Source organism: Coregonus clupeaformis, unplaced genomic scaffold, assembly GCF_020615455.1.
Source record: "Coregonus clupeaformis isolate EN_2021a unplaced genomic scaffold, ASM2061545v1 scaf0211, whole genome shotgun sequence".
Classification (NCBI taxonomy): Eukaryota; Metazoa; Chordata; class Actinopteri; order Salmoniformes; family Salmonidae; genus Coregonus; species Coregonus clupeaformis.
Genome location: NW_025533666.1, coordinates 205,085 through 223,165, shown reverse-complemented (window position 1 = coordinate 223,165; position 18,081 = coordinate 205,085). Strand labels below are relative to the sequence as shown.

Below are 18,081 nucleotides of genomic sequence, written 5' to 3'. Positions count from 1 at the left end.
CTTCCTCTAAGGGCATTAGTTATTTTTCCCATGTTCAAATAAAATGACAGGTTTTACTTTAAAAACATACTACCACCACTACCAGCCCGGGTAGATACCCTCACAGGTAGATGCTTCCAGAATACAGAGTGTGCATGGGTAGTAGTAGGTAAACAAAAACACTGTCTAAACATTGCTACGGTTGGTTGGATTGAATCCCAGAGGTCAGGCCTCGCTCTCTCTCTCTCAGGGAGGAAGTGAAGGCTTAGCTACCTGGGTTGGGCTGGCCCCATGTAATCCCCTCTAATCAAGGCTGCTTTGTCTATTTGGTTGCATGATTTGTTCAGAAAGATTTGTTTGGATTTGCAGAATGCCATTGACATAGTTATTATTTAGATTGTCAGTGATTGCAATGTAATTGATTTGACACTTTGATATATTACATTTATATCAATTATTTCATTTAGAAAATGATTTCTCAACACTTTCACTGAGATCCAAAGACAAAGACAAAAAAAGGGGAATTATATTATTTTATACTAATACAATTGCTCAGAGAAATATATTTTGTTTAACAAGTAATAATATTTTTTCTCAAAAAGGTACGGGTATGACACTTGAAACCCTACCTCTTTAAGGAATACCTGGAATAGTAGAAAAGTAATCCTTCTACCCCCCCCACCCCCCATAAAAAAAAGTGGTTGTCCCACTAGCTATCATAAGTTGAATGCACCAATTTGTAAGTCGCTCTGGATAAGAGCGTCTGCTAAATGATGTAAATGTAAATGGGTATAAATTATTGACACCCCTGTTTTCAATACCTTTCAATACCTCACCCTGCGAGGATAACGGCACTGACCCTTTTTCTAAAATGTTACATGAGTTGGAGAACACATTGGGATGTTAGACCATTCCTTCAAAACAGAATCCTTCCAGATCTTTGATATCTTTTGTCTGCGCTTATGGACTGCCCTCTTCAATTCAAACCACAGGTTTTCAATGGGTTTTAAGTCCAGAGACTGAGATGGCCATTGCAAAATTTTGATTTTGTGGCCAATAAAAAAAATATTTATGGACTTTGATGTGTGCTTGGGGTTATTATCTTGCTGAAAGATCCACTTGCAGCCAAGTTTCAACCTCCTGGCAGAGGCAACCATGATTTTGGCCTGGGTAAAGTTTATGATGCTGTTTACCTTAACATTCTCATTTCGACGCCAAACCCACCATTCCAAAGAGCTCTATTTTCATGTCATTCACCAATGTAAATGACTGGAGGTTGCTAAACGGCATTGGCACTTGGATTGGATCCGGTGCTTTGGTCAGATGACATGACAATAGAGCTCTTTGGCCACACACACCAGTGGTGGGTTTGGTGTCGAAATGAGAATGCATTAGCAGAAAATAACCCCATACCTTCTGTAAAATATGGTGGTGGATCTTTGATGTTATGAGGCTATTTTGCTTCCACTGGTCCTGGGGCTCTTGTTAAGGTCAACGGCTTCATGAACTTTACCCAGTACCAGGATATTTTAGCCAAATACCTGGTTGCCTCTGACAGGAGGCTGGGTCGTTCCATGTCATTTCAGCAGGCCATGACACCCACCAATCTCACATTGTTCTGAAATTGTTTCTGTTGTTAGAAACAGATAAGATTAGCATTCCTACAACATTATTTTGTTGAAATATAATTTGATCTCTGAGAAATTAAGCTAATTGATTGCACCCAAATTGGCAATTTTAATTGATAGGATTCATATAATATTCAATAAATATAGTACCAAACATCCGATTTGGACCTAACTTTTTTCTAACAATGAGTAAGACACAAGGTATCCAAATAAATTGTCAAAAGCCTCGCATGGACACCCCACAACCCACACCAATCCCAATCCCAACCCAACAACGAGTATACAGTATAAATTATCTATGTCTGACAAGTAGAATGGAGCTACTGTAGTGGGGCAAAATGTATCATATATGCTGTATGCCTTCACAAATTATTTAACATGTTGTTGTGTTACAGCCTGAATTCAAAATCGATAAAATATATTTTTTTTATCTCACCCATGTATACAATACCCCATAATGACAAAGTGAAAACATGTTTTTCTCATTTACATAAGTATTCACACCCCTGAGTAAATACACATTAGAATCACCTTTGGCAGCTGTGAGTCTTTCTGGGTAAGTCTCTAAGAGCTTTGCACACCTGGATTGTATAATATTTGCATATTATTATTTTAAAAAGTATTCAAGCTCTGTCAAGTTGGTTGGTGATCATTGCTAGACAGCCATTTTCAAGTCTTGCCATAGATTTTGGAGACGATTTAAGTCAAAACTCTAACTAAGCCACTCAGGAACATTCAATGTCGTCTTGGTAAGCAACTCCAGTGTATATTTGGCCTTGTGTTCTAGGTTATTGTCCTGCTGAAAGGTGAATTTGTCTCCCAGTATTGGAAAGCAGACTGAACCAGGTTTTCTTCTAGGATTTTGCCTGTGCTTAGCTCTATTCCATTTATTTTTATCCTAAAAATCTCCCTAGTCCTTGCTGATGAAGAGCATACCCATAACATGATGCAGCCACCACAATGCTTGAAAATATGAAGAGTGGTACTCAGTGATTTGTTGTGTTGGATTTGCCCCAAACATAACGCTTCATATTCAGGACATAAAGTTCATTTCTTTGCCAAATGTTTTGCAGTTTTACTTTAGTGCCTTGTTGTAAACAGGATGTATGTTTTGGAATATTTTTATTCTGTACAGGCTTCCTTCTTTTCACTCTGTCATTTAGGTTAGTATTGTGGAGTACCTACAATGTTGTTGATCCATCCTCAGTTTCCATTTTAAATTCAGGCTGTAACACAACAAAATGTGGAAAAAGTCAAGGGATGTGAATACTTTCTGAAGGACCTCACATGCGACCCTTAATAAGTCTATGCATTTAATATGACAAAGTCCATTAAACATTTTATCTGACTCCATAAAGATGAGTAGCAGTGTGCAAGCAAGTATTATGTGTTTAGCTGACAAAGATCAAGAAATGGTAATGAGTAGTGAATGCAAAACGTATTATTTAATAACTTTGTAAAATGAATGGATTCACATACAAGGCATAAGCTTAAGATAGGCGGCAGGTAGCCTGGCGAGTAGGAGCGTTGGGCCAGTAACCTAAAGCAGGGTTCCCCAACTGGCGGCCCGCGGGCCAAATTAAGATTTTATTTATTTTATTTTATGAGCAAAAAAACATGTTTTTATTGTTGGACATAAAAGACTAAAAACACCAGCAAATCAGCTCCTATTGATTTTAATTTTGGAAATCTGTTCCAAAGTATTCCCACGCATATAATAGAGAGATATATGTGATCAGATACAAATGTAAGCAAGGTTTGAAATGATTATGTTTTAGTCAAATATTATATCTGTTTGGGCTTCTTGCAGTCAATTTGCAGTCTACAAATGATTTGTAATTATGTTCCGGCCCCCTGACCATCCGCAAATACAATTATTGGCCGCGGCTGAATCTAGTTGATGATCCCTGATCTAAAGGCTTGAGTGGGAGATGACACCAATGCAAATAGGGCAGAATTCCTAAAGACAATAAAACCCTTTGGCATATAGTAGTTTAGAGTTCACCCTGTACAGATACAAGTTACCACAGAGAACACCCCCCCTTTAGAGAAATTAGTCATTGAAGTTGTTAGGTTTATGTCCCTCCTACATCCTGATATTACCAGGTTCTGACCTCTAGATGGTGCTATTCCTGCTATTAGGTTAAACAAATGTTAAATCCTGTGTCATTTTGGAGTCACTTTTATTTTAAATAAGAATAGAAGATGTTTCTTCTATATTAATGTGGATGCTACCATGATTATGGATGATGATGAGTGAGAAAGTTACAGAGGCACAAAGCTCCCCTGCTAACCTCCCCTGTTATTGGTAATGGTGAGAGGTTGGCATGTTTTGTTGTAGCCTCTGTAACTTTCTCACACATCATTATTCATGATTTATTCATGATTTGTCTTAATCAATGCATTATCAGAATTAATTTAGAATACATTTCTACTCGCTTAGAATGAAAATTACTCCAGTCATCATTCACCATTCAGTTCCTATTGGGCAAAACATACAACCAAAACATACAACCAAAACAAACTGCCAATGTATCCAACGAGTTTGTAGAGTCACAAGCTTGATATCGTAGTCATTGTGTGCTAGGAATATGGGAACAAATACTACACTTTTGACGACTTTAATACACTATAAGTGAATTAGTCCAAATATGAATTATTCGAATGGGGGGGGGGACTAGATACAGTATATAAAGTGCTTTAATTTCTAAATGCTAAAACAGATATGAATGAAAAAACCCTCAAATAAAAGGTGACATTCTGTACTGTCGCCTCATATAAAACATTTGAGCCCAATTTTAAAAAAATTAGCTTCAGTGTCCAAATAAATACGAAGGGGAGTGTACGTCTGTGTCTACAGCCTACATGTTTTGTACTGGGGTTGACTATCTCAACCTCCTCAGGGCAAAACGACATGGTCCATTTTGATATAATCTGCATAGAAATCACACAGTAGTGCTTAATCTAAATTCAGTAAAAGCCCAGTTTTCCTGTTGTGATGCGTTGCTGACATACAGTGGCTTGTGAAAGTATTCACCCCTCTTGGCATTATTCCTATTTTGTTGCCTTACAACCTGGAATTAAAATTGATTTTTGGGGGGTTTGTATCATTTCATTTACACAAAATGCCTACCACAAAAAAACACTTTGTAGAGCCACCTTTTGCAGCAATTACAGCCGCAAGTCTCTTGGGGTATGTCTCTATAAGCTTGGCACATCTAGCCACTGGGCTTTTTGCCCATTCTCCAAGGCAAAACCGCTGCAGCTCCTTCAAGTTGGATGGGTTCCGCTGGTGTACAGCAATCTTTAAGTCATACCACAGATTCTCAATTGGATTGACGTCTGGGCTTTGACTAGGCCATTCCAAGACATTTAAATGTTTCCCCTTAAACCACTTGAGTGTTGCTTTAGCAGTATGCTTAGGGTCATTGTCCTGCTGGAAGATGAACCTCTGTCCCAGTCTCAAATCTCTGGAAGACTGAAACAGGCAGCCCAATTCTGATTTTTTTCCCCACTAAATGGTCTTTTGACCAATCAGATCAGCTCTGAAAAAGATCTGACGTGAAAAGATTCGATGTGATTGGTCAAAACAAAAGACCAACTAGTCGAAAATAGATCAGAATTGGGCCGCCTGTGTGAACGCAGCCTTAGAGTAATAATAATTAATTAATTGGTTAGCATTCTCTGTCCCTCATTTTAATGAACGTGCACTTGTTCTGCTTTGGTGAGACACTTGGCAAGTCTCATCAGAGCTCAAGCAGACACTAGTGCTCGTTCAGGACTCTCAGCGTGTTCATTATCTGAATCTATACAGAAGAGGTTTGTCTGCTACCATTATACACCACATGATGGCACCCTGTCCTTTACAGCCTTATTCCAGTTTCGTTCTCATTAAACATTTTAAACCCTTTTTTGCGGTTGGTTGTAAGACAATCTACTGAGTCATCAACAGACGTGTAGGTTTCATCCTAGCGAGTCATCCAGCATAAATTGAGAATATGACCTTTGTTGACGAGAGAAGTCTGTCATTGATTGGGCTAGGATGACAAACCTAGTCAATCTATTACAGACTCACGACCACAGCATCACAGTGTTAAATTCCTGGAAGGAAGTTCTATCATCGTCAATAAACTAAATCATAAAATCTAGATTTGGCCCATCCCTGTCCAGCCTGACCCGTACTGTCAACCCAGTTAGTGTTGTGCATAAAATATTTGTTGTGGTGACTTGGCAGAAGAAGTGGTTGATTATGTGACTAATGAAAGTTTAACTACAGATGACTAGATAAACATTAAATGCTACCTAATTTGCTCATAGACACATTTCAGTGAGACTACACAGCATTGTGTGTGCAAGATGGCGCTTTGTTGCCCACTAACTTTCAAAAGAGGGAAGACAAAATCAGTTAAGGTATGACAATTTAAATGTTCAGCTGTGATATAGTGTGTTTATACTAGAGTCATTTAGTCAATACAACAATATTCACTGTCTGAAAGAAAAACATTCTAAAGGATATTAATTCAAACATTAAATTACCACAGTGGGATGTTTTAATCTTATTACCATGGACACTCACATTTACCACTTTTCATAGAAAGAAATCAGTCAAAAGGGGATCAAACGTTTAAAAAACAAATCCTGAGCAGTATTTGTGGGTTTACTGCGCCCTGCTGTCAGGCATTGACAGCCCCCATTACGCTGCCCCCTATAATGCCCGTATAATGATGTTTACGTTCCACTAATTCCTATAAAACGTCTAATCTAGGAACAGGTGATTTGACACCTTCTAGGGTGTCCCCTGACATTTGACTGTGATTCATTGGATCCCTGGAACTGGGCATGTGGCTGTGTGCTAACGTCATACCTCTTCATAGCCATGTCTCTCTGTGAGGCTAATTAACACGGTGCTGAAGGCCTTACACCTTCACTCAGGTAGGCATTTACACTCTCTACTGCCTCAGAGGTTAATACCGAGCAATGAAAGGGAGAGGGAGGTGAATATTGTAACATCATTTTCAAGTACTGAGGGAAACACAGGTAATTAAAAGATTGGGAGCCAATAATTAGTACACGATTAAGGAAACTCATTAGAATGAGTCAATCGTTTGTGTGATGTTAACTTTTACTACTCATCTGAGGGAGCTTAGGAGATCAGGATCAAATGACATCAAATAGTGGTGTAGATGCAACTGAAAGGGTATCCTCATGGGAGATTCCAGTGGAGTGCCTGAGGCAAAACCTCCTCAGCCGTCCCCATAGGTCCATAAAGGCCCATGGCCAATGAGGGACTCCAGATGCAGCCTAACATCAGCGTGTTGGGTTACAGCACTGTGGAAGAGGTGCATTACTGTCCTTTACGTCCTTCCCTGAAGTGGGTTTGGTCATTACTTTGGGTTATGTATTGTTGTGCATCCATCTCTCCCCCAGCTGTTGGTCGCTCGCTGTTTGACACGTCTGCCCAAGGGAAGGCTTACCTAATCGTTACTAGAGAGCACAACAGTGCGATACACTCACACCAATACAAACACATCCTTTCAAGGACACACGTTCTGTGTTGACAGAAAAACAAACATACACACTCTCTTGCTCTCACTCACTGTAACACACACATACACACACACACACACACAAACACACACACACTGCCCTGCATCATGCAAAAATCACCAGGTTTAATGCAGTGTTGGGATCAATTCCATGTCAATTCCAGTCAATTCAGAAAGCACACTGAAATTTGAATTCTCTTCAATGACTTTCAATGAGAAAAATGTGGAATTGGAATTTGGTTTGCTTTCGGAATTGACTGGAATTAAAATGGAATTTACCCTAACCCTGGTTTAATAGGTATTCTGATATTTACAAAGGAACAAGTGTGCTTTCATCTAACAGAGGAGGGATGAGTTCAGTGTCATAAACACTTGTGTCTGTGCATCTGTCAATAGTCATGCAGGATGTCATGCATATGCAGAGTTTCATGCATATATAAGTGCTGTAATCATTGACTGTCTAGTGTGATTGCCCTGAAAAGAACAGCAACAGAAAAAATAGGAAACTAGTGATGAAGAGGCCATTTAAAAGCGTCCGGGCCAATGTGCTGTTCTGAGGCTCATTTTGAGATAGATGGTGTCCCTCTTTAGAGGACTCTTCAGACCCTGACACAGTCTCAGCGATGCTCATACAAAACAAGGTTCCCCCTTGATGGGGAATATGAGCATAGGCTATCAGGTGGCTGCACTCTCTCTCATTCCACCTATCTCCTTTTTGGCATTTCTTTCTCTGCTTCTCAGTTCATTTATTTCCCTCTTTCTCTCTTTCTCTCTCTGTATAGCCTTCTATCTCTCCCTTTATCACTCTCATGTGAGGCTTTAGCTTTATGTGTGGAATCTCTCTGGAGTTTCCTGTGGGAACAGTTGGAGCCATCAACAAAGTTGAACAGGAAAGGTTCCTGTTGGCTAGCAGGGATTAGAATCAGATGGGCTAATTGGTTCAATGCAGGGGGCAGATCAATGCTGCGGGTCAAGCCATCTGAGACAGTACACCCATGGATTTTTCTGCCATTTAAATTCTTGGGTGGGATGCCTAAGCATTATTTCGGGTTGCCTAAGTGCAAACAGTGCAAAATATATATATATATTTTTTTATACATTTTGGGATGGAAAACGCTTTTCGTGTAAACTTAAACGACTAAAACCAGATATAAAGTATATAGAAAAGATAATGGACCTATATATTTTTTTATAATATTATCTTTGAGAATTTACAATCACCGAAATAAAAGCTAAACAGTCAGGGAGAATGAAAATTCAAAAAACAATTAATTTAGCAGTATTTATTTTGTTATTATGTTTGAGCAAAATAACACAGCATAAGCCATGGCAAAATGCAAAGAATTGCAGGAAATTAGCTTAAAAATGCAAACATGTCTCTACACCGCCAAAATGTTCTCTACAATTCAGCTGCACCGATGGGCCGACCGCGCCCATTGCCACGCCCCCTGCCAAGGTCACCACCTAAGCCCCTTTTTCATCCATGCCTCTGGGTTGGCTGTAGTGGGTCCCTCAATCCATATTACAGTGTTGGCAAATCAATACAATGGTTTATTAGAGGTATAAATATGCCCCACCTGTCTCTGAGGCTCGTCTCTGAAATGTACTGAAGTGTCCTTTCTACACTGAACAAAAATATATACGCAACATGCAACAACTTCAAAGATTTTACTGAGTTACAGTTCATGTAAGGAAATCAATCAATTGAAATAAATAAATTAGGCACTAATCTATGGATTTCACATGACTGGAAATACAGATATGCATCTGTTGGTCACAGATACCTTAAAAAAAAGGTATGAGCGTGGATGAGAAAACCAGTCAGTATCTGGTGTGACCACTATTTGCCTCATGCAACGCGACACATCTCCTTCGCAGTTGATCAGGCTGTTGATTGTGGCCTGTGGAATGTTATCCCACTCCTCTTCAATGGCTGTGCGAAGTTGCTGGATATTGGCGTGAACTGTAACACGCTATCGTACATGTCGATCCAGAGCATCCCAAACATGCTCAATGGGTGACATGTCTGGTGAGTATGCAGGCTATTGAAAAACTGGGACATTTTCAGCTTCCAGGAATTGCATTATCATGCTGAAACATGAGGTGATGGCGGCGGATGAATGGCACGACAATGGGCCTCAGGATCTTGTCACGGTATCTCTGTGCATTCAAATTGCCATCGATAAAATGCAATTGTGTTTGTTGTCCGTAGCTTATGCCTGCCCATACAATAACCCCACTGCCACCATGGGGCACTCTGTTCACAGTGTTGACATCAGCTAACCGCTCGCCCACACTATGCCATACATGCTGTCTGCTATCTGGTCCTCTGTAGCTCAGCTGGTAGAGCACGGCGCTTGAAACGCCAAGGTAGTGGGTTCGATCCCCGGGACCACCCATACACAAAAATGTATGCACGCATGACTGTAAGTCGCTTTGTATAAAAGCGTCTGCTAAATGGCATATTATTATTTATTTATTATTATTATCTGCCAGGTACAGTTGAAACAGGGATTCATCTGTGAAGAGCACACTTCCCCAGCATGCCAGTGGCCATCGAAGGTGAGCATTTGCCCACTGAAGTCAGTTACGATGCAGTCAGGTAATGTCACGTTCGTTTATAGACGGGACGGACCAAGGCGCAGCGTGATATGCATACATAACAAGAAACGAAACGTGAAGTCCAAGGTACACAAACAACATACCTAACACGGAACAAGATCCCACAACCCACTAGTGCCAATAGGCTGCCTATGTATGGTCCCCACTCAGAGACAACGAGCTACAGCTGCCTCTGATTGGGAACCACACCGGCCAACATAGAAATACACATAATAGAACACCAACATAGAAATACCCAACATAGAACATACACACCCTGACTCAACATTTAAGCGTCCCCTGAGTCAGGGCGTGACAGTACCCCCCAAAGGTGCGGACTCCGACCGCACAACATAAACATAACAGGGTAGGGGCCGGGTGGGCATTCCGCCTCGGCGGATCCGGCTCCGGGCGTGACAACCACCGATTCTCCGCCTCCCTGTTGCGCCCCTGGTCTGGTCTGGACCTCGGCGCGCTGCTTGCCCTCTCCTTCCTCCCACGAAGTACCAAGCCCTGTCTGGACCCTGGTGTGGGAGACCCCGAACCTGGAGAGGGGCTGACGTCTGGGTCTGGACTGGAACCGCTGACTGGAACCGGAGCTGGATCAGGCACTGGTGGAGCGGACTGCTCTGGCTCCGGACTGGAGCTGTTGACTAGTGCCGGACAAGGCACCGTTGGAACGGGCACAGGCCGTGCCGGACTGGACACACTCACCACTGGTCTGGTGCGAGGAGCAGGCACGGGCCGAACCGGACTAGGAACATGCACCACTGTCTTGGTGCGAGGAGCAGGAACAGGCCGGGCCGGGCCGGGCTGGCGACGCGCACCACTGGCTTGGTGCGAGGGGCAGGAACAGGCTGGGCCGGGCTGGCGACGCGCACCACTGGCTTGGTGCGAGGAGCAGGAACGGGCCGGACCGGACTGCGAAGGCGGACTGGAGGTCTGGAGCGGAGAGCGGTGACCTTTTAATGTCCCAAGCACAAGGTGCACCTGTGTAATGATCATGCTGTTTAATCAGCTTCTTGATATGCCACACCTGTCAGGTGGATGGATTATCTTGGCAAGGGAGAAATGCTCAGGAACAGGGATGTAAACAAATTTGTGCACATCATTTTAGAGAAATAAGCTTTTTGTTCTTATGGAACATTTCTCAGATCTTTTATTTCAGCTCATGAAACATTGGACCAACACTTTACATGTTGCGTTTATATTTTTGTTGAGTATAATATTGTCGATACAACATAGAATCACTGCTCAGGGAACCTAGAACAAAGACAAGCACATACAGTAAGGATATGTAAAGCTGAATTCTAACTGCAAAATCTTTTGTTTTTCCATCATAGAGCATAGTGACTCTGTCAGAAGCAGGATGTTATAGGATGTAATAAGCATTCATAACTACTAATTAGGATAGACTAAACAGACAGCATGGAGAAGTTACATGTGGTTGTGTTTTACATTTTCCAAGGCGGGGGTCTGGGTCTCCTTGAGTGTTCTGCCCTATTTTCCATCCATGGTCAATCGAACAGGTACAGCAAATCCCCAGCCTCTCTGGAATATTGTCTCCAGGTGAAACTCGATCCACCGACCCACACAGTCACCTTTCACACCTACATAGGGAAACCGGCCCCAGCAATCACAGTCATTCTCTGGGGTCAAACTAATGAAGACTGAAAAATTACACTTAAATATTAAATGTGCACAGACAACACTGACATTCATGTACAGTTGAAGTCGGAAGTTTACATACACCTTAGCCAAATACATTTAAACTCTGTTTTTCACAATTCCTGACATTTAATCCTAGTAAAAATTCCCTGTTTCAGGTCAGTTAGGATCAACACTTTATTTTAAGAATGTGAAATGTCAGAGTAATAGTAGAGAGAATTATTTATTTCAGCTTTAATTTCTTTCAGCACATTCCCAGTGGGTCAGAAGTTTACATACACTCAATTAGTATTTGGTAGCATTGCCTTTAAATTGTTTAACTTGGGTCAAATGTTTCGGGTAGCCTTCCACAAGCTTCCCGCAATAAGTTGGGTGAATTTTGACCCATTCCTCCTGACAGAGCTGATGTAACTGAGTCAGGTTTGTTGGCCTCCTTGCTCGCACACGCTTTTTCAATTCTGCCCACAAATTTTATATAGGATTGAGGTCAGGGCTTTGTGATGGCCACTCCAATACCTTGACTTTGTTGTCCTTAAGCCATTTTGCCACAACTTTGAAAGTATGCTTTGGGTCATTGTCCATTTGGAAGACCCATTTGCGACCAAGCTTTAACTTCCTGACTGATGTCTTGAGATGTTGCTTCAATATATCCACATCATTTTCCTTCCTCATGAGGCCATCTATTTTGTGAAGTGCACCAGTCCCTCCTGCAGCAAAGCACCCCCACAGCATGATGCTGCCACCTCCGTGTTTCACGGTTGGGATGGTGTTCTTCGGCTTGCAAACTCGCCCTTTTTCCTCCAAACATAACAATGGTCATTATGGCCAAACAGTTCTATTTTTGTTTCATCAGACCAGAAAAAAAAAGTATGATCTTTGTCGCCATGTGCAGTTGCAAACCGTAGTCTGGCTTTTTTATGGCGGTTTTGGAGCAGTGGCTTCTTCCATGCTGAGCGGCCTTTCAGGTTATGTCGATATAGGACTCGTTTTACTGTACCCGTTTCCTCCAGCATCTTCACAAGGTCCTTTGCTGTTGTTCTGGGATTGATTTGCACTTTCCGCATCAAAGTACGTTCATCTCTAGGAGACAGAACGCGTCTCCTTCCTGAGCGGTATGACGGCAGCGTGGTCCCATGGTGTTTATACTTGGGTACTATTGTTTGTACAGATGAACGTGGTACCTTCAGGCATTTGGAAATTGCTCCCAATGATGAACCAGACTTGAGGAGGTCTACAAATTTTTTTCTGAGGTCTTTTGATTTTCCCATGATGTCACGCAAAGAGGCACTGAGTTTGAAGGTAGGCCTTGAAATACATCCACAGGTACACCTCCAATTGACTCAAATGATGTCAATTAGCCTATCAGAAGCTTCTAAAGCCATGACATCATTTTCTGGAATTTTCCAAGCTGTTTAAAGGCACAGCCAACTTAGTGTATGTAAACTTCTGACCCACTGGAATTGTGATACAGTGAATTTTAAGTGAAATAATCTGTCTGTAAACAATTGTTGGAAAAATTACTTGTGTCATGCACAAAATAGATGTCCTAACCGACTTGCCAAAACTATAGTTTGTTAACAAGACATTTGTGGAGTGGTTGAAAAACGAGTTTTAATGACTCCAACCTAAGTGTATGTACACTTCCGACTTCAACTGTAGCTTCAGTTAGGTGAGATTAGAAGAGGCAAATGAGACTAACACCCATGCTTTTCTTAAGATAACCATGGTCCTTGTCTTTTCTTACCAGCACCGACTTTGCTAATAGCTAATTTATTGAGGAAAAACTGTAGGCTATTTGTACTATGACTGTGATATGTGGTTGTCTCCCCTAGCTATCTTAAGATGAATGCACTAACTGTAAGTTTCTCTGGATAAGAGCGACTGCTAAGTGACAAAAATGTAAATGTAGATGACACATTTTAATTCAAAAAAATCACAGATTTCATTCTCAAGATCACAGATTGAAAAGAATTGTAAATAGATACACACACAGATACAGTGCTTTCGGAAAGTATTCAGACCCCTTGACTTTTTTCACATTTTGTTACGTTACAGCTTTATTCTAAAATTGATTAAAATGTTTGTTTTTTCCTCATCAATCTACACACAATACCCCATAATTACAAAGCAAAAACAGGTTTTTAGAAAATTTTCCTAATTTATTACAAATAAAAAAACGGAAATATCACATTTACATACCGTAAGTATTCAGACCTTTACTTAGTACTTTGTTGAAGCACCTTTGGCAGCGATTACAGCATAGGGTCTTCTTGGGTATGACGCTACAAGCTTGGCACACATGTATTTGGGGAGTTTCTCCCATTCTTCTCTGCAGATCCTCTCAAGCTCTGTCAGGTTGGATGGGGAGTGTTGCTGCGCAGCTATTTTCAGGTCTCTCCAGAGATGTTCGATGGGGTTCAAGTCCGGGCTCTGGCTGGGCCACTCAAGGACATTCAGAGACTTGTCCCGAAGCCACTCCTGCGATGGCTTGGCTGTGTGCTTAGGGTTGTTGTCCTGTTGGAAGGTGAACCTTCGCCCCAGTCTGAGGTCCTGAGAGCTCTGGAGCAGGTTTTCATCAAGGATCTCTCTGTACTCTGTACTGAAAAACATCCCCACAGCATGATGCTGCCACCACCATGCTTCACCGTAGGGATGGTCCCAGGTTTCCTCCAGACGTGACACTTGGCATTCAGGCCAAGGTTAAATCTTGGTTTTATCAGACCAGAGAATCTTGTTTCTCATGGTCTGAGAGTCTTTTGGTACCTTTTGGCAAACTCCAAACGGGCTATCATGTGCCTTTTACTGAAGAGTGGCTTCTGTCTGGCCACTCTACCATAAAGGTCTGATTGGTGAAGTGCTGCAGAGATGGTTGTCCTTCTGTAAGGTTCTCCCATCTCCACAGAGGAACTCTGGAGCTCTGTCAGCGTGACCATCAGGTTCTTGGTCACCTCCCTGACCAAAGCCCTTCTCCCCCGATTGTTCAGTTTGACGAGGTTTAGGAAGAGTCTTGGTGGTTCCAAACTTCTTCCATTTAAGAGTGATGGGGGCCACTGTGTTCTTGGGGACCTTCAATGCTGCAGAATTTTTTTGGTACCCTTACCCAGATCTGTGCCTCGACACAATGCTGTCTCGGAGCTCAACGGACAATTCGTTCAACTTCATGGTTTGGTTTTTGCTCTGACATGCACTGTCAACTGTGGGACCTTATAAAGACAGGTGTGTGCCTTTCCAAATAATGTCCAATCAATTGAATTTACCACAGGTCGACTCCAAGCAAGTTGTAGAAACATCTCAAGGATGATCAATGGAAACAGGATGCACCTGAGCTCAATTTCGAGTCTCATAGCAAAAGGTCTGAATACTTATGTAAATAAGGTATATCTGTTTTTTATATTGAATACATTTACTAAAATTTCTAAATACCTGTTTTCGCTTCGTCTTTATGGGGTCATGTGTGTCGATTGCTGAGGATTTGTATTTTTTAATCCATTTTAGAATAAGGCTGTAACATAACAAAATGTGGGAAAAGTGAAGGTGTCTGAATACTTTCCGAAAGCACTGTATGTGACATTTACTTGGTTGTTTATGGTTTTCAATGAACTTGAACATCACGAGGTCATTATTCATCACAATTTCCTATAATCAAGTGCACTGGAAAAATATTTGACACGAGTTGTATAACTTTCATTTCGATATTTGGTTGATATCCTGTTTTTGATGGATTTCTTTGATTTATTTTCCATATCTAAATATATCTTAAAACCGTTCAAAATGACGAGGGAGAGGGGACTTGCGCACAAACACTCAGATGATGACCAAGGAGACCAGTGGGACGTTAATTGGTCACCTCTGCGTAGGAGATTATGCTTCTTCCATCAAAGTTATAGCCTATATAATTGTGTCGGATGAGAAAGTCAGTAGGGTTCAATTCTGTGACCTGACGTGGCAATATAACAAGACTTCCTCCCGCAACACCACCAAACCACACACAGAGCGCATATACCCTCACCAAAGCGCATTAGAATCTCATAGCTCGAGATGAGCGCTTCTTATCTGCAACAACTTTGCCTACTTCAATTGGTCTGGTGCCTTGGATGTTGGAAGGTGACAGGTGAGAGAAGATGATTTATATAATTTAAATTAACTTCAACATTTCTGTATAACTTAAGCTATCTGTCTTCTTAAAATCTGAAATCGATTTTTGTTGTTGTTGAATTAGCTATTTATATTGTTGTTGGCTATTACATGCATTTATTGTATGTTATAGATTGATACAATAAAAAAAATTATACTTTTGAAACATACTTTTTTTCTTTCTATAGAGGCTAGTCCGTACAAAGAGCGTGAACATGGAATTGCTTTCAGAAGGGTATGGGACATTGTTTTTTAAGTGTTTTTTTATGCATGCCTATACATGAAAAGTGCAAATAAAAGGCAATTGTGTAATTCGAACAAATATTGTGAAATTTGATTTTAAATTAATTATTAATTACTTATGAATGAATTATTAGATTGACAACAAGGCTACATTTCCTTACCTGATACCAGAGACAAAGTGTTAAAATGTAGTATGAAGGTGTTCTAGACCCAAATCAATCAATACATCCCTTGAATATGTATCACTCTGTCTGTATCTGTGTGTCAATCTTTCACTGTTTAAACATCTCAGTCCTCTACTGCATTCATCAGAGGAGAGTTCTGGTCACAGACGGCATTAGTGTTATCTGCTTTGTTTGCACCACTGGAGAAATCTCATCTGTGTCTGATTGGGGGTCAGCAGGTGATTCCAACCAAATTAAATGGTGCTTCTTGTTACTTGTTGTGACTGGGCTAGGTTATACGTGGTGAGGGGGTTGCGGACACAAGTGAGTCACTGTAAATTAAATCAGACTGGAGGGGGATAAGAATATATAGGACTTCCACCCACTCCTATCAACTAGACACGCCGATGACTGAAACACGATCATTACTTTGCAATAGGTATACAGTGGATGTCATGTACAACAGCTTTTATGTTTGCTTAGGTTTAGTGCCTTGTGATGTGTTATATACTTGCGTTTTATCATTGACCATTGATTTGTCTGCTGCAGGGTCCTGGGATCCAGACTGATGTTGGTGATATGATGGGGAGGGATCAGAATGAGGTAAGGCTTAGCTACCGTATGACTCAATCTTATCAGATGGTATACGATAGCAGTTCTGACGCCAGTGTAATTATTCTCTCCCTGTCCCTCTCCCCATCACAGGAGCAAGTTCAGAATGTATTCAAAAGAGTAAGTTCCTCAACAATATCACACCCTATTCCTAAATACTTGTTTATACCTTATTCCTCAAAATACTGAGGTAAACTTGCAGGCGTACTATTCATTGTCTTTGGAACAGTGTTGACTTTGTATATGCTCTTTTCGTCAGTTCCTGTTTCACTATTCAAAGGACAACTCGGTAGACTCTGTAGAGCATGCGGTAAGTAGAGAAACACTCCTCGGTGCACAAATTGTATTTCAATATTGCTTCAGAATGTTAGTGAATTATGTCTGAGAGCAAATTAGAACCATGTATACACCCTTAAACAACCATGTTATTTTTGATTGTTCACATCACATACAATGTGGCATATAAGCAACAGTGTCATTGGATTTCCTGGACGGCACAGTATGGGATTTTGTCTTTAGTCTGTATTTGTTATGTTTCATTGATCTGATTATTTAGTAATTCAATGTGATTGGAATCTAACAGGCATTCTCCTCTCTAGTCCCATTCAGTGCACCCGCTGATGCGCCTGTCACCCAAACTGTCTCAGAGGAGAAAGAAGCAGCACATGCTTTTGGTAAGGACCCTGTGCCGTTTCAACCCTGATGATTAGCAGAATATCAATATTGAAGCGGGAGAGACTACAAGGACACTGCTGACCTGCAAGACGACTAACTAAACTCTAAATCTGACCCTAACCTTCACCAAACCCTTAACCCTGACCTTCACCAAACCCTTAACCCTAACCTTCACCAAATCCTTAACCCTGACCTTAACCAAACCCTTAACCCTGACCTTAACCAAACCCTTAACCCTGACCTTAACCAAACCCTTAACCCTAACCAAACCCTTAACCCTGACCTTAACCAAACCCTTAACCCTAACCTTAATGTCATTTTAACCAATTCTGAAATTAAATATTGGTTTGCAGGTCAGCAGTGTCTGTGTATCCTTTTCTGATTGAAGCTCAAGAGTTTGTGAAAGCTTCTCCAGTGCCTTTCTCTTAGAGGTTGAGGACCACAGTCTTTCTGTGGCCAGTCCGCAAGGCTCAATATGTACTTTAGACATACAGTATATACTACCCCTGATTAGAATCTACATAATTAAAAGTTAGGACAAAGTAGACAATTCAAGAAATGCCACAAACTAGGACTGAGGTTCTCTCTATTCCTTGCTACACAGAAGCTCCGGGATGTCCCTGATGGTGTGATGTAAAAATCTGACTTTGGAATAACTGGACAGAAGACACCAGCACACTGCAACCCCCCTGAACATTGAGCACAAAATGGCAGACTGAGGGACAGCCAGAAGCAGCATCCTCAGTGGTCTCTGGCAATGGACTTGATATTTTTGAGAAATAAATTATTGGAGATAAATATAACTGCATTGCAGATTGTAGTGTCTTCCTG

The 18,081-nt window shown here is 41.2% G+C and overlaps 1 protein-coding gene across 2 annotated transcripts in view; it reads left to right on the top strand.

The window, feature by feature from the left end:
* Positions 1 to 18,081, top strand: part of LOC121571762 (neuromedin-U-like) — a 23,806-nt gene extending 5,725 nt beyond the window's left edge. Inside the window, exons 1-7 of one of the 2 annotated variants that reach the window (XM_041883426.2) lie at positions 15,347 to 15,533; positions 15,745 to 15,791; positions 16,513 to 16,566; positions 16,669 to 16,695; positions 16,835 to 16,885; positions 17,175 to 17,249; positions 17,855 to 18,081. In XM_041883426.2, coding sequence (XP_041739360.1) covers positions 15,461 to 15,533; positions 15,745 to 15,791; positions 16,513 to 16,566; positions 16,669 to 16,695; positions 16,835 to 16,885; positions 17,175 to 17,249; positions 17,855 to 17,887 — 360 coding nt within the window. In that variant the 5' untranslated portion in view covers positions 15,347 to 15,460 and the 3' untranslated portion in view covers positions 17,888 to 18,081. Of the gene's footprint in view, positions 1 to 15,346; positions 15,534 to 15,744; positions 15,792 to 16,512; positions 16,567 to 16,668; positions 16,696 to 16,834; positions 16,886 to 17,174; positions 17,250 to 17,854 lie in introns of those variants that run through there. The other variant, XR_006001757.2, reaches the window with a different exon arrangement.